This window comes from Pterocles gutturalis, unplaced genomic scaffold (genome assembly GCF_000699245.1).
Source record: "Pterocles gutturalis isolate BGI_N339 unplaced genomic scaffold, ASM69924v1 scaffold27713, whole genome shotgun sequence".
NCBI lineage: Eukaryota > Metazoa > Chordata > Aves > Pterocliformes > Pteroclidae > Pterocles > Pterocles gutturalis.
The window spans coordinates 22235-46291 of NW_010118883.1; the positions used below are offsets into that span (position 1 = coordinate 22235).

Consider the following 24057-nt stretch of genomic DNA (forward strand, 5'->3'; position numbering starts at 1 on the left):
TGAACAACCATCACAATCTTACCAACACCTCCGTGAACAGGAGTGCAGGTTATAAAACGAAAAGATGGGAGTTTTGGCTCAGAGCAGGAGGCGGAGGTATTACCCAGCTGCACTTTTGGGTACACTGTCACCCCACGAGCTGCTGTTCTGGAAGGCAGAGTATTTCTCAGGACAGGGGTACACAGGTCTTGAAGATGCAGCACCCCTAGACCTTCTGTTTGGGAAAGAGATGGTTGGGGCTGAGGCTTGAGGCAACTGAAGCAGCCTACCAAAAATATGTTCCAATAGCGTCCAGCAACTGCGAATTGCTCCATTTTGCCTGGAGCGGTATTAATGCGATGACCTAGTGATCACATCTGGAACAACTTTTCAACGTACCACGTTGACACCTAGGATTATAGGTGAAACTCGTTCACTAGGAAGACCTTCAAAGACTACTACTGCTGTCTTCAGCCCCAGTCAGACCCACTGGTGTGGGGAACACATGGTGGAAATGCCCTGTGTAATGAACTTGTAGGGTTAGAGCTGTGCATAATGTATGGGCATAAACCATACATTATGTATTTAGCTCAGGCAAGCTGAGCTAAAGTCAAAGGCAGATCAAACAATCCATGGGTTGGTCTTATAATACTCAAAAGGTGCCTTTGGACCAAAATTCAGTGATCAAAAAGAAGCAGAGAGTCTCCCATTTAGGCTTGCACTTGCTTGGGTGTCCCACTCAACTCAACCTTGAGAGGAGGCTGATCCCCAAAAAATCCCTCTTTCAGGAGGGAAGGGGGGAATTAACCTTGGAAAAAAGTCTTTGTGTATTGTCACAACACCAGGTCTCCCAAGGGACCCCCACACGAGCTGGGGGTCCGCAGCATGGGTGGTGTGAGGGTAAGAGTTTCTCTTTGGAAACCATTCCTGCACAATCCATGTGCCTGCAGGAGAAACTGGGGATGCACCGGCTCTCCGAGAGAGCTACAGCTGGGGCGGATACTGCGGGTTTTACACCGGAGATGGCTCAGACAAACCTATCCTTGGCCCACTGAAAGGCTGCAAGCTGCAGCGTGCAATACAATACTTTGCGGTACTAAAGGACCTTCCGAATGAGGGTCTCGCATTAATTAATTAAGCCTCAGAGCACCTAGAAGGAAAATCTATCCTATTTTACCGGTAAGTGCAATGAGTATGCAAAGGTCACACAGAATAGAGGAGCAAAGGAAAGAGAGATCCCGGTGTCCTGACTCCTGACTCCTTAATGCATGTATTAGCTGATGAGTCCCCTACAAAGGACACCCATGGGGGACAAAAGGTGACCCACAGCCGTGCACCCCACTGAGAGGTTTAATAAGGCACAGGAGAATGAATAACAGGGTTACACAGATTGACAAAGGTCAGTAAAGAATATGGCATGGAGAAAATCGATCCTTTCCGAGCCTCTAGCCTCATGCTTATGTCAGAACCAGATGTGACTTGTGTCTGCGTTTCATACGATACCACCAAGTATCCTCCAAAGGGCTTTCCTTCATGTTTAAATAATGAAATGCAATGTAATGCCGACGGCTGCTTTTTTTTTTTTTTTTTTTTTCACAAGGAGAAGGGAACAGAAGGGAAAGGGTTTGGGTGGGCTGAGGCAGAGCCCGTGTCCCGGCCCTCCCCTGCCTGCATGGCTCGCGAGCAGGAGGTCACTGGGGGCTGGATGTGCCCGTCTGTCTGGAGTGCCAAGGGGACAAGCACATGGGCGCTGGAGGAGAGAGGAACCCGTATATGACTGGGGTGTGCGGGCACAGAACGGCAACTACGGCGTCTGTGCAAAAACCCGGAGGCTGTCATGGGGAAGAAAAAGAAATGTGCTTTGCAGGTCATCATGGAAGATGGTTGGTATTGCTATGAGATCATTTCAGTTTGGATGCTGCTGAAAAATACTTGAGGAAATGTCTCATGACTTTTCAAGCACATTGTTTTGCATCTCTCAAAGATCATGCAGTTTCTGTTTGCTCACGCAGGCAACTTCTGTCAATTTGCCAAACTCAAGTAAATATTAAGAGCGTCACTGTAGGAAAAGAATATAATGTATAATCGATAAGTGGTGTTCTGCCCAGCTCAGCTGGCACTCAATGACTAGCTGTGTAAAGCCTCGCGCGTGTAAATCCCAGCAACAAATGCAATTACTCTTTGTTCTTTGTCTTGCAGCCGGAATAGAGATTGATGGACAAGTCGAAAGTGACACGGAGAGTGAAGGTAATGTAGAGATTAAAGAATGCATTCTTGTTTGAAATACACGAGGTGATACCTGCTCTTTTTCTCTCTGGGTTGTGCCTTGCTCTACAACAGGAACCATTTCATGAGCTACTTGTAAGCAAGCAGATTTTTCCCTTGAGGCTTGATTTAGAATAGTGATATGCAGAACACCATCCTTAAGCAGTCTGTCCCCTTTCATCCTAGAACAGGAGGCTGTGGGAGCCCCATCCTTTGGCAGCCATCCCTAGTAAACCAGGCATCCCAGTAAAGCATCACCCTGTGCAGGGCTGGGACTGCTTTGCACCATGCCGGGGTCCTGCTTGCCCTCCCTGTGATGCTTGCTTAGACCATAACACACCAGGATCTTGATTAATCACATCCACAAGAAGAAAAAAAAAGAAAATGGACTGCAGATAGGCTAACGGCTGTTAGGAAAATCAGGAAGAGCCAGTGGCAGAATTAAAACCAGCTTTAAACCTGTATGTGTAGTAACTAAAGAGAAATAGCTAGGGGATAGGTTTATAATAGTAAATAAAGAGAGTTAGCTGAGAGGTAAGTTCATCACAGCACTGGACAGGTGATATGAATGTAGCCACTACTGCAAAAATGCTTCGCAACCATACCTGTACGATACATAAGATATGAGAAAGTAATTAGCAAGTGACTGGGATTTATTTCTTTAATCATTCCCACCTTTCCCACACAGGCAAATAAGGAAATAAGATTAAAGTAACAAATGCATGCCCCACATTTAACCTAATATTTGATATCGTGCAAATGAAAACCGTGATAGTTGGCTGCAAAATATCAGCATTTTCTGAAAGAAGGTAGGTGGTCCTTTGACCGAGATCACTAACTGAAATTTAGTGGAGATGGACCATTACATAGTAACTGAAACCTGCCTAACAGCTTGGGAGAAATTAGTTGAAAGCTTCTTGTCATTCCCGGTGACAAGTGTAACAATCACCACCTGCTAATTTTTTACTACTAGCAAGAAAAAACTATTTAATTGTTATTAATTTCTAACTTTTCACCACAACAGAAATGCAAATACTCAAATTATTTTAGCTTCTATTTTCCTTCCCTTTTCCCTTTTAGGCTGATCATTTTTAATTCTGGATCCCATTCCCATACAATTTCCCTCTTCCATCACAATTTCTCTAACCCTGGGGGGAAAAAAATCAACGCCAAAATTAAAAAATTATTTTTTTGTTTGTTCGTTTGAACACTTTATTTTCATCAGCCAGAAATTCTGGAAAATCAGAAGCCAAAAGACTCTCGAAAACTTACTGTTATTTTTAATGTGCTTGGTGGTAAAAGGGGTGGAGGGGTTCAGAGTATTTTTAATGGTTTTTTTTTCCCTGTCCATAGTATTCTGCAATTAAATCATGCTCTATTTCCATCCTTCAAACTGGAAGCACTTCTGACTTTGGAACAATTGAGTTTTTTAGCTTGAAATGACAATAAGAATGAAACGAGCATCAAAAATGATGTTGGTTGGTTTTTTTTTTTTCTTTTCTGACCTTCCTATAGGAAACTTAGAGAAACAAAACCTGGTGCTGCCTAAGCTGTACCTTTTCTCCATATAAACAGAAGACTCCGTCCCTAGCCTTGAAAAACAAATGTGGTTCTTGGATGGGGGATAATGCAAAGCCCACCAAGGTCAATGAGCATCTGCTCATTGACTTAGTGAGGGTTTGCGTCAAGCATCCTGGCTGCCTGTGCTTTTCTGGTGAATCTTTACTTTGCCAGCACGGAAAGCTAGGTGTTTCCCAAAGTACTTGTTTTTTATCTCTTGCAGAAGATGAAGTAAAGAACAAGACACTGAAGAAACGGCCTCTCAGGGAAACTGGCAGAGCAAGCAGGCTTGAAAGGAAAAAGCAGGAGAAAGACAACGAAGAAGATGAGAGCAGAGAGGAAGAGAGTTGTAGCCAACAAAAGGGAGCTTCTAGGGAAAAAAACCACCAAAAGAAAATCAGCGATGGGAAAAAGGCAGGAGAGGAAGGAAGACGGCAGAGAGAGAGGGGCCAAAAGGCTCCTACCAAAGATCAAAAGGAGTCAGAAAACAATGAAAAGAAAACAAACAAGAAAGGAAAGGAGGGGGAGGACAAGCAGAAGAAAGACAGGAAAAACAGGTAATTAAACAATCCCTGAGTACAGCAGGATCAACATGCCATGAGCTTGTGGCATACAGGTCAGAACTGCAAAAACAACAGACTGCAAATAAGTTACTGCTCTCCCAAAAGAGACAGAACGGTGGAAAACAGTAGTGTAAAATGCCAAACTGTGTCCAAGGTCTGCTGTCATTCTTGTTTCTCAGTTCTCAAAGGCTAAAATGGATCTCACATATTTTCAAGTCTCTCCCTCTTCCATATCTTGCTTCTCCCAACCTTCTGCTTCTGCCCAAATCTTCCATTTCCCTCTGAAGGCATGACAATATTTTTTTCCCAGAGCCAGCTGTAGCCTTAGGCAATGCTTCTGTAGCTGAAGCATCATGCAAAGCACAGTGTCAGGTGAGTTACGGTGCAATGCAGCTGCCTCTTGGTTATCCTGGCTGGATAATCATTTTGTGTCTTTCCCAGCACTTCATCTGCTTCTTCCAACTCATCTGACGAGGAGTCACTGTCGGAGGAAGAGCTCGTGATGCTGATGGAGCAGGTGGAACAAAAGAAAAAACTGATTTCCACTATGAGGAACAAGCCCTGGAGGATGGTGAAGAAGCTCTCGGTGCTCAGGTACACATCACACCAGGAACCCTCACCCCTGGGGTCTTCGTTGACTTTGTCTTTCCTAGAAATTGCACTTTTGCTGCTGCAACACCCCAGTTTCAGAGAAAACAACTGGCAAAGCCTGGCCAGCCTATCTGGGCTTAAATAATCAGAATTAAAATGTGGAATTTGATTTTCAGCCTCTGTAACCAAAGAACGGATGAGGTGCAAATCTGTTCAACTGATACCCACGGCCGGGTCATTCTACCCTTGTATTTAAAACCAAACGACTCCCTGCTGTCAGACTACTTGTTAAAGCAAACTCCGTGCCCTGGTTTGCTTATTCATGCCCATCGTCGGGCAGAAATCAGAGCGGCAAAGTGCCGTGTTACTTCATGCTTCCTGAGACGGTGTTGCTTGGGAAAAAAATGCTGTATTGTTTGCAGAGGTTTACAGAGAAAAGATAGTATTGCCTCCAAGCCCACGCTGAATGTGGGAACACAGGCAGCTGCAGAGACCCCCCAGTGCAGGGCAATGGGAAGTGGTGATGTCCGCCCTCCATCTCTGCCCAGAGCTGCAGTGACCAGGCTGGGAAGGCTGGTGGTCACCATGTGTCTTTGCTTCTCTCTTTTACACCGTGAAGGCCAAGACCTGCTGCGTCTTCCATTCAAATCAGAAGCCTTGAACACGGCCAATTATTTCTAAAAATCTCAGTAAAGATCTAGACAGGGAAACTGTGTTAAAGCAGCTTTTCTATCTCATGGGCATGCTCTAAGCTTGAGCTCATTACAAATACAATCTTATGACCCTCAAAGTCCAAAATTCTGCAAGGGAAAAAAAAAAGGCAAAGCAGTATTATTTCTGACATATTTTCCCTTTTGTGCAGGATTCCAGCTAAAAGTCTACCTAGGATCATGTTTGATAACGTACCTCCATCCTTTCATCTTATCCCTGAGCTGTGGCAATCATTACCACCTGCTAACGAACCTAAACAAAATCATATCATTGCTTGCCCAGGGGTCTCCAGAAGGGCTCTCGGAGTGCTGCCCATTCATTCGTTATTTTGACTGCACAAACTCAACCCTGAGACAAGAAAAGATTTAGCCCCGTTGCACAGATGAAGAACGAGAAACACAAAGAGAGGGAAACAATATATTCAAGACTTAGAAATCTCACTTTAGGTTTGCAAATAAAGTCACAGGTGGTTTTCCTAAGGTTGTGAATCGAACTAGCCAATTATTTTTACCAAGTAGAAGGCCATCTTCCCCACAGGCTTGGGATGGCAAAGGACCTCCTGACTCCTTACATTTAATCTCTTCCATGCTGTATCAGCAACAACAATATGTGATATAATCTTATTGACAAACTCAGCACACTCTAACAGCATCTACCTAGGCTCTTTTCTCTGTACTTTCCTTTAGAAACCTATTCTAAAACTAATTTCAGTTCGCAGCTTGATTTTACTCCTGACCAGCGTATGCTCATTTCTCTGGCACTGAGATTATCTCGCTGGGCCAATTTTACATCTCTGATATTCATCCAGGGAGGTGTGTTCATGGAGGGAAATTCTGCATCCTCTTTGGGTTTGTTTCACTAGAAAATGTCCATTTTTTCTTTACCAGTGTTTATTTTCCAATTAGGGAAGCACAAGCTTTTGTAGAGAAGTTCGAAGGAGCGCTGGGAAAAGGGAAGGGCAAAAAGTTATATGCGTACAAGATGATGATGGCAAAGGTAAGCACTGCAATGACGTCAGGGCAAAGCTTGGGTATCTGGTTAGGATTCAGCCCATTTTTGGTACAGTTTGTTAACCCACATTCGACAAAAGAGACACCAGAATAAAACTTCCTGCCTGCATTAAAAAAAAAAAAATACTGACCAGCTTCAAATCCGTGGTGATTACAGAAAGGACAAGGGGAAGTTCCCCCTACCTGAATCTCATTGCTACCTTCCCTGAAGCAAGGGAAGGTTTGGAGGAGCAGCATAAAATTAGTTTTTCTAGTTGCAATCTCCAAAACCTTGATTTGTGAGACAAGGTACCCCTAAAGAGGACAGAGAGGTCATGCCATAGTCTTGCACTGCCCCATGGACCCCTGTGAAATTCCCTCTTCCCCATTAACGAGACAAGAAAGAGGATGATGGCTATGTTTTAAGACTGAAGTTGGTAATACAATTGTGTGTTGCCATGGAGATTATATTGAGAAGTGAAAAATGGAGCCAGGCCTGAGATGATGAAATCAATGGGAGTTGAACCATTGGTGTGATGAGGAAAGATTCAAGCTCAGTGTTTTATCAAATTAAATTTTGTTTTAAACGGAGTTAGTTCTACATCAATTCATTCAGTTCAGAGCTAGGTCTGAATTTTCCACCTCTATTTAATATGGTAAACTCATAGCACAACTCTGCTCACAGCCATGTTGTCTTGTTTCAGAAATGGGTGAAATTTAAGAGAGACTTTGACAATTTTAAAACCCAGTGCATCCCCTGGGAGATGAAGATAAAAGAAGTGGAGAGTAAGTGGAAGTTTGCTTGGTGTGGTAGCAGTGAAACATTTTGGAAGACAGCTTTGCCTTCCTCCAAACAACCATAGAATCATAGAATGGTTTGGGTTGGAAAGGACCTTAAAGATCATCAAGTTCCAACCCCCCTGCCATTCTCCCCCTCCCTGGTCCCCAGTCTCCACTCGCCCTGCGCACCAGTGCCAAACATGGACCCTGAGCATCACCAGGCTTTGACATCTCCATCAGCAGTGGGGACTGTCAGGAGGGTCTTGGGCAACACGCTGGGGGAGACCCGAAGGTAAAGGAGTCCAGGTCTTGCTGAGAACAGCATAACCCTCCCAAACTCCTAACCACCACGTGTCTTGTCACTCAAGGTCACTTTGGCTCCTCAGTTGCTTCCTACTTCATCTTTCTGCGGTGGATGTATGGAGTGAATCTTGTCCTTTTTGGGTTGATATTTGGACTGGTTATAATCCCAGAGGTAAGTGCTTAACTCTTTCAGTAATATCTTGCCCATCGCTTAATGTGAACATGAGGTTGATATCACAAACGAGTGCCTTATAACAGGTGGTGCTTTAGAAAAATTAAATGGATGAGGATGATTATTTACAAAGAACGAACTTACAAGGCTGTTACTGACACAGGAGCAAAAGTTGGATTGAAATCAGGAAACCTGAAATGCTATCAAGGACCCTGCCCATCCAACAGCTAGAAACAGGAGCTCAAAAACCTAACTTAGGGATAATTTGACATTTTGACTGAAGTGAAAAACATGAACTATGAATCCTAGGTACAAGCTCAGGTCCATAAAAGCCTAAGAAATGGCCTGTGCTCTGAAAGTGATTAAGGAAACCCCCCCATTTAGGGTCCTCCGAGGGGCACGGCCCTAGGGCAGCAGCCCCGTTGAGGGAAGGAACAAACAATTTCCCAGCATTTACCAACCAACACTTGTTTGGGAAATATCCCTTTTCTATACTTCTAATTCAGATGATTCACAAGGAAGAGTTTTATTTTCAGTTTTTTCTCTTTCTTGCTATTCTTGGAGAAGGAAAAGGATCTCATAGCCAACTTTATACGATTGTTTATTGAAGAATTTTTTTAATGTAGCCATTACAGCTCAGGCTAAATTACTCAGTGCAGTCTTTAAAGGCTGTGCAGCCTGCAGACAGGGACATCTGTTCTGTTCAATGCAGATTTTTACAGAGCCAAAATGCAGTACAGAGTCTCTCCTGAGGACCTTGCTTTTGCTCTCCTTAATGTGGCTGCTCACGCTATTGAAAGTAAAAGCTCTGTTTCCTCCCAGGACGAAGAGACATAACCATTAGCACTGAACAATACAAATGTATTTTGTTAGGAACTGTGCACATGGTAGAAGACTAAACAGCTTTTGTCTTTAAAGGATGCGTACTATTACTCATTGCCTACTGAGCTGGTACGATATGGAGAGTCGCTGGTCAATAAACATTTAATCATAAACAATTTTGAAGTTAATTAGATAGCCCTAGAAAAATAAGTGAAAATTGATGTGCTAGGATCTTCCTAGGCTATGAATGCTAATGAGATATTTTGGTATGGGCACCAGTTGAAGTCTGCTTGTAGATATATTATTAACTCTCCATAGCCCTTGACATTCTCTATGCGGACTTCAAGAGCTGCTGGATTTGCTGCAGGAGAGCCTGTGCCATGAAAACTGTTCTTCGTGTCATTTTGTCATATGCTTTTTTGCCCAAACCTTACTGCCCTTCACCTCACCTTGAGATAATTTTTCAATTCAAGACTATATAATACAAAACATACCACCAGCTCGCCCCAGTGCTCTTGACTTCTCTCAGAGGAGGATTCCTGCATGAATAGATAAAGCTAATCCCTTTATGGTATTAGACCCATGAAGTTCAAGCAAAGAACTTTTTGCTAAACTAAGGACATTTAAACTGGAGCTGTTCATTGAGGAATACAGTTCCTTGGCAAAATACTTTCTGTGCAGGGGAGGTTACCAGGGAAAGGGAACTCCTCTGGTTATTTGGGTGAAGTCAATTCTAAATATTTTAAACTTGCTGTTCTGGTATTTAGAAATAAAATATATATATAACCAAAAGGAAAAACCAAAAGTGACTTACTAAGAAAAAAACCTGCTAAAAACTGTACAGTGGCTTATACTATAAACGCATCACTGTTATTAACGTTCTACCAGATCCTGATGGGAATGCCATACGGGAGCATGCCAAGAAAAACTGTACCTCGGGCTGAACAAGCAACAGCCATGGATTTTTCAGTTCTTTGGGATTTTGAGGTAAGTATAGGAGCATTAATCATAACCCTCTGAACCCCTCTGCTGTGCGGGTCCCTATTCCCTACCCAGTCCCTTGCTGCTTGACACCAGGGAGCAATCAGGCAAGCTTGAGAAATGATCTCCAGCTATGGGGAAATGGCGTTCACCCAGACCCTCTGCACCCAGATGTCAAATGAAGCCCTTCACAGAGGCTTGCCCTTTGGAAATGAATAGATGTTTGTTCCAGCATGATCCACAGGAGAGGTGCAACGGGGAAACATATTTCAGAGCAGGCGCAAAATGAAGAGTCAATACCGTGATCCCGAAAAATACATTTTGAGAGAGAGGAGCCAGGGAAATGTATGCTTTGGCAGCAAGGAGGTCACATCATGGATTTCTAGGGGAGTAGAAGGGAATAAATCTCACTTGGACACCACACACCATGTCTCACTAATGGAGTTTAAAGAACATATTGGATGATGTGAGCAGAGAAACTCATTTTTCAGTCCCCACCATCTGATGAATCAAAAAGACAAAGGTTTGGGATTGCAACATGAGAGAAAAAAAAAAAAAAACAAAACCACAAAAAACTCCACTAGTGCTTTTCAGGAACATCATCTTTATATTTTACAAGGCTTTTTTCATTCCCCCTCCCCAGCACACAACACCTGCAAAGCCATCCTGTACCTGCAGCACCGCACTTTCTGCAGGGCAAACATGCAGCTGATGTGGCACCCAGGGATACCAAAAGTTTTATATTAGGTTAGGAATGAAAAACCTAGCACTTTGGGGGACCTTAGTCTAATTGATGAAATGAAGGTGCCCAAGCACTGGAAGAGAGCCCCGGAAAGGCTGTGGGATCTCCATCCTTGGAGATTTTCAAGACTCAACTGCACATGGCCCTGAGCCACAACCTTTTGGTCTTTCCAAAGGCTTGATGAGAGGGGAGCTTGCTCCACACAGCCAGACTGATTAACTACTCTTAACTTCTGAGCTGAAAGACAATAGGCAAAAAAGAGAGAAGCAGATGAGATATGACAGAAAAACAGGGAGACACTGCTGATGCAGATCAGGAGATCTGCACACTTGGTGAGTGCCCAACAGTTTGTAAAGCAAAAAATAGATCTACGTGAGCCAACATAGTTGATATTGTGTCTGAGCTCTGCTTTCCACAGGAAAGCAATGCTTTGATTTTAGAGTTTAGTTGTATTTGCTCTGCAGGTGGTAGCCAGTAAAAGGAACTAAATCTGCAGGGTACCGAGCCTCAGCTGCCTCCCAGCTGAAAGGAAAAGTTTCATATCATGGTGGGAAAGCCCTTTGCTACAGCATTTCTACAACATCTGAGCATTTGATTCTGTCTTAGAGAAGCAGGTGAGCTACAGCCACAAAGAGCAACAAGGAGGCTTTTCTGGGAGGGAAGAAAGAGCGATGGCTAAAAACTACATTTTATTTTTCATCCAGTATCTCTGATGTGGTCTCCCTCTTCTTCCCTCTCTGAGGAGGATAAGCTCTTAGGAGGATGGCTCTCAAAGGTGACAGGGTAGAAAAAGGCTGAGAATGAGACACTAAAAATTTTTACAAGTTGATTTTCCTTGTTTTCAATCTTCAGTTTTCACCAGAAACCTCTTTCCTGAAGACAAAAAGCCGCACAGCTCACACAAAGGTTTGTTTTTTGCTTTTCCTCCAGGGCTACATCAAATACTCGGCACTCTTTTATGGTTACTACAACAACCAGCGGACCATAGGCTGGTTAAAATACAGACTACCAATGGCGTATTTCATGGTTGGGATCAGCGTCTTTGGCTACAGCCTGATGGTTGTTATAAGATCGTAAGTACAGCTGGTGTTGCCATCTTGGCAAAATTCACCCAGATGTGTCTGGCATCTGGGTTCTCCTCCATGGGCACAGCTCCCAGCTCAGCCCATGTGCTCACATGCACTGCTTTGAACCCTCCCACCTCTTTCTCCAGCCCTCTCCTTCCTCCTCCTCTCTGGACTGCTTTAACCCTTCCTCCAACACTACTACAGGGCTATCAAACAGGTGGGTTTTGTACATGAAGGTGGATTTTACTTACAGAAAATTTCAAAACCTCCTTTTCCCATCCTTTCATTGCAAAAAAAAAATTTCCTGAAAGCCAATGTGAGTCACACAGATGGTGCAAGAGGTACAGAAAAGCCAAATGCTACCAGGCTGCTTTTGATGCATCCCCAAACCAGTGAGTGGAGTTTTAAAGCAGTGCACTGTCCCCTGGCACTGGTAAGGTCCCCGCAGCATCCCCAGGGCATTGAGGATGCAGCTGAGGCACCTCTGGCTTCTGAGATGGTCACTGCAAAGCCAAAAATAAAACCCTCTGTCTCTCCCTAGAGGCCACGCCATGCAAAAGTTAACCTTCCTTTGCAAGAAAGAATAAGCCCATGGATTTGTATGGTTATTGAAACAAGCCCTATTGCTGTGCAGCAGAAAAAGTCTCTCGAGCCTCTGGCTGGGGTGGGACACAGGGATTTGCTGTACATTTGCCATGAATTTGGAGCATCTGTTGTCTCGCCTTCCTTGAGGGACTGGTGCTAGGAACTCTAGTGGGAGTTACAGAAGGATTTCAGGGATCAAATAATAGAGAGGGAACAGCAGAAGCCGTATCTGCTGCTATGCTGATTAACGAGAATAATCCTCTTTTCTCTCCCTGGATGGCTTGCTGCAAGCTCTTCGGCTCCAGCATTGTGCAGGGGATAGACAGTCACACCCAAAGCCCAAGAACAGTGACCCCACTCCTTCCTTATCCACCTGCAATCACAAGCCACTGGCGCTGCCTTGCAAAGCCGAAGGACATAGAATCATAGAATAATTTGGGTGGGAGGGACCTTAGAGATCATCTAGTTCCACCCCCTTGCCACGGGCAGGGACACCTCCCACTAGCCCAGGTTGCTCAAAGCCTCATCCAGCCTGGCCTTGAACACCTCCAGGGATGGGGCATCCACAGCTTCTCTGGGCAACCTGGGCCACTGCCTCACCACCCTCACAGGAAAACATTTCTTCCTTCACATGTGGTGGCTCTGTGGAACGCTCCCTGACCTTGCCACCACGTGTCTTTGTACAGGATGGCACGCAATGCCAACGAAAGTACAGCAGATGGGGACGATGACAACTTCATTTTCAGCTGGAAAATGTTCACCAGCTGGGACTACCTCATTGGCAATCCAGAGACAGCAGACAACAAGTTTGCATCCATCACCACCAGCTTCAAGGTAACCCTGACTGGTGTTTCTCCGTCTGCTTCTGGGGATGCTCCCAGCACCCACCATGGCTGAGGTTTAAGGGGAAATTTGGGTACATGCACAACATCTCTCTGCACAAACAGGGTATGGCGCTGAATCATGGGTCACCCCAACAACCTTTTTAGGATTTGAAAAAAAATTTGGTTTACTTCAGAGCGTGATTCCCCCACCACATTCCCCTGGGACATGGCAGGCTGTTTGCCACTTGATGTCTTTCTGCCAAGCTGGGATGCCTGTATGAAGCTTAGTCTGAATTTAACACAAATCATCAAGATCAATATAGCCAGAATAGCATGGGATTGCATTTCACAGGGTGGAAAACTATCTGATGTTGCCCTAGGCTCCGTGCTGCAAGCTAATCCCTCCAATCCTCTAAGCACCCCTGTTTTTTTCAGGAGTCTATCGTGGATGAGCAAGAAAGCAACAAGGATGAGAACATCCACCTAAGGAGGTTCCTGAGAGTTTTGGCCAATGTCCTCATCATATGCTGCCTGTGTGGGAGTGGCTACCTCATTTATTTTGTGGTGAAACGCTCCCAGACCTTTTCCAAAATGCAAAATGTTGGGTGGTACGAAAGAAATGAGGTAAGGAAACTTTGCTTCCATTTTTTCTACTGTGCTAACTCGTCTTGGAGACCAGCATAATCATTGCCACAGCTTGAGTACAACATCCAAGGCAGAGCAATTCCCCACCAGGGCCCAGAAGTCCCTCACTACCTTCACACTTGTTTTAGCCAGGAAGCACATGAGTCTCCCTAAGAGTTTCCAGGGCAAATTAATAACTCCTGCAAAGAGAGAGAAATACTCTTAGAATAAATCACAATAAAAGCCAATGGACCTTCAGCACTTCCATGACCATTTTCTAAAGCATCCACCTAGAATTGTGTATTGATGCTTACAAACTCTGTTGTGCTAAAAAGTTCTTGGGGTGTTAGAATTGTCCATGATCAGACATAAAGCTGAACTCAGATCTTTATCAGCCATCTTGAATAACAAGAAAAAGATTTTACAACCTGAAGAAAATTTTCAGTTGTCAAATTTTTTCTGTGTCTGATTTTGGAACGTGAAGTTCAAATCCTGAAGGTCTTAATAAAATTTAAAAAAAAAATCAACTTATGGAAAGGCTTAATTTCATTGTATTCTATATTATCATGTATTTATATCTCAAAGCCAAATTACATTCAAAGCCATGCCTTTCCATAATTCTCCCAGAAAACATTAGCAAGACAGCTCTTTTTCACAAAAAGCTTTGATTTACTTCAGTGAATTTTTCCAAAAGAAAAAAAAATACTATTTAAAAAAAAAAAAAAAGTCTAATGTCTGCCACTTTTCTAATGATAACTAGAGACCTGAATATGCACAGTTCTGGGTACTGTTCCCTCTCCTGGAAAAAAAAGCACAAAAAGGAGAGCTGTGAGTCAGAGCCTGCCAGTGGCTGTACAGATGGGCACTGTAGGGCTGTAAAAAAAGACAAAGCCTGCAAGTCATGCCTGATCTAACGCTGGCTTGCCAATGACCCCATTGACCACAGCACAACTTAGCGTCTCACACCATATAGAGGAAAAAAATTACCGCTGGGACATATTTTCTTGAGCTGCAAAACCGAGTCCTTGATGTGCTTCCATTCAAATCTGTAATTACCTATTGCAAAAGCAAAGGTGCTGAACACGGAAAATAAACATTAGCATTGACTAATTATCTTTATGCGCACAAGTCAAGTCTTGTGCTTCCTCCCAAACTAAAATAAGAACCTTGGAGCTGATGCAAGCAGTACTACCAGGGACTTGAGGAACCTAAATATTAATAAGCCTGGATTGACAGGGAACAAACTCTTCAGAGCTTGGCCCTTTGAGATAACAGCTAAAGCGCTCCTGCGAGAGCAAGCCATGCAGCCCAGCCCTGAGGTCTGCCGCCGTGCTGCATGCACGCTAAGCAAAGCCAGGTGCTGAGCTTGCTTTGGCTTCCTCCCCTTTATCAATCCTTCAGAAAGCTCCAACCAGTTGCTGGCAGACGACGCTCCACTCAAAGGAAAGATAAGAAGAAAAAAAAATAGAAAGAAAAAAATAGTCGCTGTTGCTGTTAATGGTAATCTCGTTTTCCCCATGTGGCAGGTTGAAATTGTGATGTCCTTGCTGGGCATGTTTTGCCCTCCGCTGTTCGAAACCATCGCGGCACTGGAAAATTACCATCCGCGCATCGGGCTGAAGTGGCAGCTGGGGAGGATCTTCGCACTCTTCCTTGGGAACCTCTACACCTTCCTGTTGGCCTTGATGGATGATGTCAATGAAAAAGTAAGAGCTCAGATGAAAAACCATGATCACTAGCATCATCCAGAGCTGAGGGGCAGCACGGCCCATCCCCTTCACAGCAGGCAGTTTCCCCCTCCCTGAAGAGAGTGGTTATTGTCTCCTATAACCATGGCACATTAGGATAATTTGATTTTTTTTTCCTCCATCTGACACTGTTTGCAATTTCTGTTAACACAGACCCTGACATTATAATTTATAATCCTTTTCCGCTGCCCTCCCCTATTTCACATTATCCTGGCAGCCTGTTGCAGGCAGATAACTACGGCAAAGGATAAATGTCTGACTGATCCGCAGGAAAAAATAACTCTGTTTTAAGCTGAGAAGAACTGGAGGAATCAGGGCGGTTTGCTCTGCCCTGAAAAATGATGAAGAAAGTGAGGAGGGTCTCTCCAAACACATCCTCTGGGGTCTCCATTTCCTGACATTTTTGGCTGGGGGTGTCTCTTCGTTGCAGCTGGCTGAAGAGGACGTGGTGAAGAACATCACGCGCTGGACACTGCTGGGCCACCACAACTCATCCATGGGGAACGGCAGCACTGCCACCCCACCTCCCCTTGACCCCGCAGACGTGCCCAGGGGACCCTGCTGGGAGACCACCGTCGGCATTGTAAGAAATTAATTATGTAGTAATGGCTAATGGCCATAACGGACCTCATGGTTCCCAAGTACAGAGGTTAAGCTTGGGCACTCCCCAGTCTCTGCAAACAGGCAGGGAGTTTGCTCCTGGCATGCCTTTCTGAAGGTTACTGTCATCTAAAGACAAGTGGCTTAATAAAAAAAATACAGTCCCGAATGCGCTACTGAAATTATAGGAGCTAAATAATTCTTTTTCTTTTTTTTTTTTTTTTAAATTGCAGGAGTTTGTAAGGCTCACTGTGTCCGATATCCTGGTGACCTACATAACCATCCTGGTAGGAGATTTCATCCGAGCTTGCTTCGTCAGATTTGTGAATTACTGTTGGTGCTGGGACCTTGAGGCTGGATTTGTGAGTCAATGCCTTATAGCCGAGAAGACAGAAGTAATTTAGTTCATACAAATTGGGTGAAAAACAGAGATATGGTGCAGGCCATTCCAAATGTATAAAGGCATCACCTGTAATTTCTTAGAATCATGTTTTCTGCATTGCAGTGAACATTTTTTTTTTCCTTCAAGAAAATGTAAAAGAAAAAACTTTACACATAGTTTAAGCTGCCAAAAGTCATCTGAGTTTTGTGTGCACAAAAGTGGATATATGTAGAAGAAACAGCATGTTCATCATCGGCAAATCTACCACAATAATAATTTATAACATGACAAATACTGTCAATAGATGAGAGCAGCCTGTTCTGGACTTACTACCATTAGCATCAATATCAGACAGGTTGCTCCATATAAAGAAGTATTTTAACTACTGGCTAGTAGAGAGCAAAATGCCACCAGATACTCCTCAGGTCATATATTCCCTCATATTTCTCCCCCTTTGCCCTCTGTTTCTGTTCTGCTGCAAGACCTGAGGACATGGATAGATGTATCTGACATAGCGTTTGCTCTCCAGCTCATCATTATCGCTCAAACATCCAATATTTTGACAAGGTAGAACTGTACGCTCACAGCCAGATGGACCAGCTGGAGTGTAAAACCTCGTCCCGTGCCACAGCTCTTATTCTCACAGCTGGCTTTGTACGAGCGGGGAGAAGATGTAAACTCAGAGCCACTCTAAGCATCTCCATATATTTTTCCAATTTTCAGCAAACCAAGAGAGAAGCAGCACCCACAGCACAGGAGCTCCGATTTTGCTTTTCCCATGCTGCTGCCGGCCATTCAAGCAGCACACGTGCAGCAGGAGCCCTCCCAGCAATCCCTTCATCCCAGCTTTAAATCAGCATCCTTACACCCAGCAGCAAACCAGAGCAGGTACCTCTAGCAACAACATACTCTCTTTTCTTTTCCCATGCAGCCTTCCTATGCCGAGTTTGATATCAGCGGAAACGTTTTGGGTTTGGTCTTCAACCAGGGAATGATTTGGTAAGATATTTCCTTTTTTTCTTTTTTTTTTCTCACTATTTAGAAAATCCTGCCAGTGGAGTTAGAAAGCTTCCAAGGCAGCTAGAATAATCTTTGGGTTTTGGTTTCTCTGATTGTTTGGCTTTCTGGGCTTGTCTATAAAAGTGGAAATTTAAAAATGCCAGCTCACTTCTCCAAGAGGAGCAACAATAGCATTAAGTGCAGCAGAGTCTTGCAAACCCTGCACTGCTCTCACTTTCATTTTTTTTCAGTGGTAAAAATATATTAAGACGGTCCATGTGCTGGGGGAAGAGATCAGAAAGGGTTTTGGGGGCTCCTCTGGGCGCGAGTTTCTTTTGCCACAGATTGATAAATTTTGCCCATTCCCTTCCTACAACATCTCTGCAAACTGAAGGTTGAGTCTCTTCCTGCTGGTTACACTCATCTGACATTTCCCAAGATTCCCATGTGATTTTTGTCACAAACCAAAAAATCTTTCTTTGCAATCACTGAGGGGTCTGAGACCTCACTTGTCCTCAATGTATGGTTATACACCCTCACCCAGCCTGCTCAGACGTTATTGGTGAGCAAACTTGCCACCACATGAACACAGTTTGTTTTTTTTTTTTTCCCTTCTTCTGAAAATAAAAAAAACCTTCCAGCCTGTCAAAAAAAATAGCACTTGTCCTTCTTCTTTCCTTTTCAGGATGGGATCCTTTTATGCCCCAGGGCTCGTGGGTATAAATGTGCTGCGCTTATTAACCTCCATGTATTTTCAGTGCTGGGCTGTCATGAGCAGCAATGTCCCTCACGAACGAGTCTTCAAAGCGTCCAAGTCTAACAATTTTTACATGGGACTTTTGCTGTTGATCCTGTTCCTCAGCCTCCTGCCCGTGGCTTACACCATCATGTCCCTGCCTCCTTCCTTCGACTGCGGACCCTTCAGGTACCAGCAAAACACCAAAACTGACCGTTTCCTGCTCTGATAGGTGGGATTATTTTCATGAGGTTAGAAGGCTTGGACTCCAGCAGAGATGGTGGAATGCTCCATCTGCTTAAATCCTGAGCAATGTGAGGTGATGGGCCACATCCAGCTGTGGGCAATGAGGGCAGCAGGGTACAGCCCCCAGTGAAATAAAAAGCAATGGGAGCACCCCTAAGGCTTTCAGGAATATTGTGGGAGCAACACAGGGGTCCAAAGCCTCCTTCTAAGACCTTCCACAGAGCCAAGAACACCCATAGCACAAGATGTATTTTATGTGTTGAATTTTGCTGGGAAATAGCAGGAAATGGATGGGTCTGAGCATAAAGAGTTGCAGCTTAAAGAAAACAATAATTTAAAATCAGGACAGAATCAGTGCTGCACAGAGCGTTCAGTGGACTAGATCAACATGCCAATAAAGTCTGATTTGGCTGAGCAATGCCATTTCCGGAGCCCACCAAGTCTGACTCAGCAAGGAGCCAGCTTGGAACAAATTGTTCCTGTAGATGCACCGGTTTAGGTTATCCACTTGCTAATGGAGAATGACAATAGGAAGCTAAGAGACCCGTGGGAGAAGGCAAGAGACCAAAATTCCCTCTGTTCTATAACAAGGACAGGCGTCAACGAACAATGTCAGAAGATCTGACAAGGAACTTGTTGCAGGCATGCTATCATGTGGAGATGACTAATCTGCAACGTGAAAGAGCTATTTCAGTTCCAAATCAACCCTTCAAAAACCACTCAGCCTGACTCAGACCCTTGACACACCTCTGAGCTCAACTGAAAGTTCAGCTCTGCTGGGCTCAAGGCAGTTGATGAAGTTGGGATACTGTTTAGCCAAGTCTGGCTTTATTGAATCTCATCCTTAGGACAGAGTCCAACACCTTCCCGAGCAGAATCTTTCAAGATCCAGGAAGGAGCAAGCCTAAAGATGAGAAATAGCACTCACAGGGTTGAACGTAAAGACCCAGAGATGCTGGGGAGAGAAGATCAGTTACATAACCTAGCCTTTTACAGATTTGTTCTACTTTCATACAGAATACTCTCAACTGTTTTATCAATCCAGTTTGAAATTACTCTTTCACTGAGTTTCCTATTGAGCAATAATCACAGCTTGCTATTTATGTCATTACTTAGCAGCTCTTCAAGTTGGCTCATTATTTCAGAAAGATGGAATTTGCATATGGAAAGTCATCTCTACAATGAAAAGGCCACATTTAACAAGATATTGATCAGAAATGTACAGTTACTGCAATCCGTAGGTTTTTATACATTTCAGAGGAGTAAATACAACTCATAAAGAAGCCACATACGGAAATAAATCTATTATCTCCAGGAGCAAGATGGTCTAGCAAAGATCATTCTTATAATAAACAGGGGGTGTGTGGGGAATGGATGGACCAATAGAGAATTTAAAATGAAGTCACTCCAGTAGACTTTTTTTGTCAAAATCCTTGGTGGCCAACAGCAAGCTGATGCTCACAGAAAGAGAGAGGAGACATGCTAGTTAAGAATCATTAAATTAGGGGCTATTTTGTCCCTCCAGGAAATACTACACTCCCTAACTGGCCGTTTGTCTTTCCAGTGGAAAGAAAAGGATGTATGATGTCATTCAAGAGACCATTGAGCTTGATTTCCCGCTTTTTGTTGCCAAGATCTTCAGCTATGTGGCAAATCCAGGACTGATCATACCTGCAATTCTGCTCATGGTGTAAGTTTTCCTTAAAATACCACGTGCCTGGCTGGGGGGGGGAGGAGGTCAGAAAAAAATTGTGGGGATGTTAATGAGATCTGCGTACAGCTTCTGCTGGGATAACCGCCCGGACAAGGGCAGAGACATGCTCCCTACCCCCCATACTCTTGCCCAACCCAGTTTCCCAAAATTTACTTTTCTGACCCAATGAAACACAGCCTCATAGATGAAACACATTGCTGACAGAGGCCTCGTGGATATCAAAGTCATCCCAGCTTCTGTATGACAAACTTTCAGTAGCCAAGAGGAAATAAATGGACATTCTCAGCCTGGTGCCTTGCAGAGAAGCAATTTCTGTCACAGCTGGTGGTATTTACAGCACTGCCAAGCCAGGGCATGCAAAAATTACACATGCCAAAAATGTGAAGATGTGTCGGTTTGGTTTGGAATTGCCCCCCCCCCCCCCCCCTTTTCCCCTTTTTTTGACATAATGCATCTGGAATTTGCTTCAGTGCTGTCTGATCATTTCAGCTTCAAAACTACACTTCATCTCTAGCACCTTCAGCAGCACTAGGACTGCAGCAGTTCTGGGCACTGGGATCCTTCATTCAGAATAGGTTACACTGAAGACAACGCCATGAAATTAAATCAAATGCAAGTTCCCATGTTACAGAGTTTCTTATCCAACAGCCCGAGAAAAATCCCAATTACACTGAAAATGACCTGTCATCCCTCTGCCTACCTTGAACTACTTACTCATTTTAATCTAAATAAAGATGATCAGATGCTTTAATTCGTGCAGAGAGATCCTGCTCAGATCAGGTACACAAAGGAGACAAAACGTCTGATGCTACATCCCCAGTCCAGTCAAGCATATTTAATTACATCTTTCATTATCCCTTCCCAGTCTGGGCTATTCTCACACCACAGCCTCCCCATCCATCCATCTCTCCTTGAGACACTGTTTGGTCTCTGCTCTAATTCCCTCTACAGACTGAGAGATACCCAGTGTCCACATCACCTAAAACATCCTCCTTTCCCACCCACACACACTGCCTGTGGGGCCTTTGAGAAGGTTATGAACTGTCAGGAAACCTTTTTTTTAAAATAATTTTCTACTTTATTTAAAAAAAAAAAACCCAAACTCATAGTGGTGAGCTGAATAGCTGGTGCTTTTCCTGGGAACGGCTCAGAGTCACCGAGCAGATTATGTTTATTGTTTAGAAGAATGAAAGCACCCTGCAAAAGCAGGAGGAGACATTTCAGAACAATCCAAATATCACTGGCTGGAGGGTGGCCACGCTGGTGAGACAGCCACAGATGCTCGGGCATGTTTTAAAACACTCGGCTCCCCATGTGCCAACAGCTGGCTGCCAGCACACCCTCCCCAGTCCCATTCACCTTTCTGTTCCCTCCAGCTTGACTCATTTTTTCCCTGGTTTTGGTGTGCCCTTTTTTGCAGAAGAAGGGATGGAGACAAAAGCCAGTGGCTCTGTTCCATCCTGGCTGCTGCTCACCTTTGGTCTCCATCTCTGCTCGCTTGCCACGGCCCCTTGCCAGGATCCGGTCCCAGACAAGGAGGAAGGTGGACTCTACGTTGAGGATTGTTGCCTGCCACCATTTTCCTTGTTCCCTAGTTTTTTTCAAAATTCCCTGGTGCCTGTTTTGGTTTTTTTTTTTTTTTGAGCCGCAGCAGAAAGCCATGTGTTTTATCAGTTGGGTTGGTTTCCATCTGTGTGTTGAGTTGAACGGGCTCTCCACCAAGGGAAGACTCAAGAGCCAAGGCTGGTGCAAAGGAAGCAGAGCCAAGGTGGAGGCAGGAGGGCAGGATGGTTATTTTGCTTCTGTTTGAGCAGAACTGAGCTACTGGACCGGCTCAGCCCATCTTAGCTGAGTGTGCCATGAGGCAGACTCAATTGTTTCTAAGCCTCTAAAGGCAGTTTGGAGACAGCTGGTGGGAAAACTAAGTATTAGGAGGTAGACAAAAATCAGATGCTCCCTCCCTGCGAAGTTTTCTCTCTCCCTTGACCCTATCACTACAGCACCACATTTGTTTTCGTAGCCTCGCCATCTATTACCTAAACGCCGTGTCTGAAGCGTACCAGCGCGCCAACGCAGAGCTGAAGAAGAAAATGCAAATAGTAAGTGTTCGTCTGGCAAAAAAACCATCTTTGAAATACCATGTGCTTCAAGTTTGATGTGCAACGTATGCTTTTAAACTGCTCTTTACTTCCAAACACGTTAGAGACAAAAGGGGAAGACGTGTTTTATGCTTGTTCAGTTCTCTCTGATGGCATCTAATCACTAACTGCAGAGTGGTCACATCCCATAATAGGCTGTTATTTCATACATCAAAACTGCAGTGAGTTTTCCCATAAACTGCACTTTCCACCTACAAAAATAAGTTATCTCGAAGTTCAAGTAATGGTTTGGAGCCTGAGATTCCCTGCGGACAATGATAAGCCCATCAAAACCCCAGCCAGGTTTTGTACGAGCTGAAGAGCAAAGAGCCATAAATAACAACGTGGCAATAACATTTTTTTATCAGTAATTCTCAAAGCACTTTACAAAGGAGGCTGGTGTCTTTCTCTGCCATGCAACAAACACTTAGCCAGGTCACCCGTGCCACCAGGCCACCATTTCACAGGTTACATCTGCAGTTTCAAACTAAATTCAATGGTTTCTATTGATGCAGCAACGTGAAGAGGAGAAAAACAAGAGAAACAACAAAGCCAGCACTAACCCCATGCTGCAAGATCTGGAGGATTTATTCACATCAAGTACAAAGACTGAAACACACCCCAAACAAGAAGGTAAGAACTAAACAATCTCCCCTCAACCCTCCTGAAAGGACTCCTTTTGCTCACAAAAAAAGACTGGGAAGGATTGAGAAAAACTGGAGCAATACCCTTTTGCAAGGGATTGAATGAGTATAACTAGCACAGATTTTGTCCACTCACTTCTGTAAGTCCTGGACACCCAGGAAGGGCATGTTTTTAGATGGTATTATGTCTCGTGTAGGTTTATCACAGTGTGGGAACTGGAATCCAAAATTATGATTCATATCCCAGCTCTTATTTGGGAGAAACAATGCAACATACATGAAAGATGTTGATTTTTATCTCGATGCAGCCAAGAAAAGCAGATGAGTGCCACCATAACCCTCTCGCATTTCGATAGACTGTTTATTGGAGAGGCTCAGATAAGCTGGAAAGTTCAGACCAAGGCGATACAGATTCCCCCCAGAACAGACCCATGGCACTCAGTTCAATGGAAGGAGTCCCTGCAGCATTGCAGGTGCAGTGAAAATAAAGGCTAAAATCAGCAATTCCCCGTGACCACCACAAGGCTAGAGGTGTACCAGCATGGTTGGTAGGACCATCATGTCTTATAAATCCCCAGACACTTGGGTTATTGCATGTTGAAGGAACATCAGCCACTGGGGAAGAGGAAGAAAGGCAGTGGTTGCTCTAAAGAAAATAACATTCATCATCTTTTTTTCCTAGATAAGAAAGCAGAATCTCCTACCAAATCCAGCCCTGTTGGGAGACAAGGCAGAGCAGCAGCCCTGGATGGCAGCCCCATGACTGGCGGGAGAGGAGCAGCATTCACCCCACCACCACACGTGTTTGTGACACAGCCACCAACACTGGGGGTCCGGCCACCTTACCTTGGCCACCCCGGGCCAAGGGGGTACCCAGTGGGACCATTCCCTGGAAGGGGGAGAGGACAGCCACGCTACCCACTTGCTGCTCGATAAGCTCAGCAATGTTTCTCCCATTTGATATTAAAATAGAGGTGCTGCATGAATTCTCGTAGTTTTAGTAGGAAATTATTATTGTATGTTGGTCATCCGCTCATGACTGGCTGTATCTACCCAACACTGACTGTCTGAACCAGCTTTGTTTAGATGCTTAGTAGCACTTTGGAGTTGTAACCCCTAATGGATGCGCTGATTTTGATCAAGAAGGAAAAGGAGATGGGAGGAGGTCAGGGTGAAAATCAGCCGTGGCATTGCTTAACTGCTGCCTACAGGACACAGTCCCGTGGTCACCAACAGCGGCATGGTGGCCATGCTCTGGAGTGTAAATGCTTGGCAGTCCCTCCAAAGACTTC

The 24057-nt window shown here is 44.3% G+C and overlaps 1 protein-coding gene across 1 annotated transcript; it reads left to right on the forward strand.

Moving 5' to 3' along the window:
* The first annotated feature begins 1816 nt into the window (after nucleotides 1–1816).
* On the forward strand, nucleotides 1817–23701 carry TMC2 (transmembrane channel-like 2). The gene is made up of 20 exons (XM_010076394.1): nucleotides 1817–1862; nucleotides 2179–2226; nucleotides 4028–4361; nucleotides 4809–4961; nucleotides 6575–6665; nucleotides 7363–7444; nucleotides 7807–7913; nucleotides 9624–9722; nucleotides 11389–11531; nucleotides 12797–12944; nucleotides 13370–13558; nucleotides 15085–15264; nucleotides 15737–15889; nucleotides 16140–16268; nucleotides 17220–17287; nucleotides 17973–18212; nucleotides 19834–19959; nucleotides 22004–22082; nucleotides 22637–22754; nucleotides 23448–23701. Exons 1-20 carry the CDS (start codon nucleotides 1817–1819, stop codon nucleotides 23699–23701), a joined length of 2787 nt encoding a protein of 928 aa, XP_010074696.1.
* The last annotated feature ends 356 nt before the right edge of the window (nucleotides 23702–24057 follow it).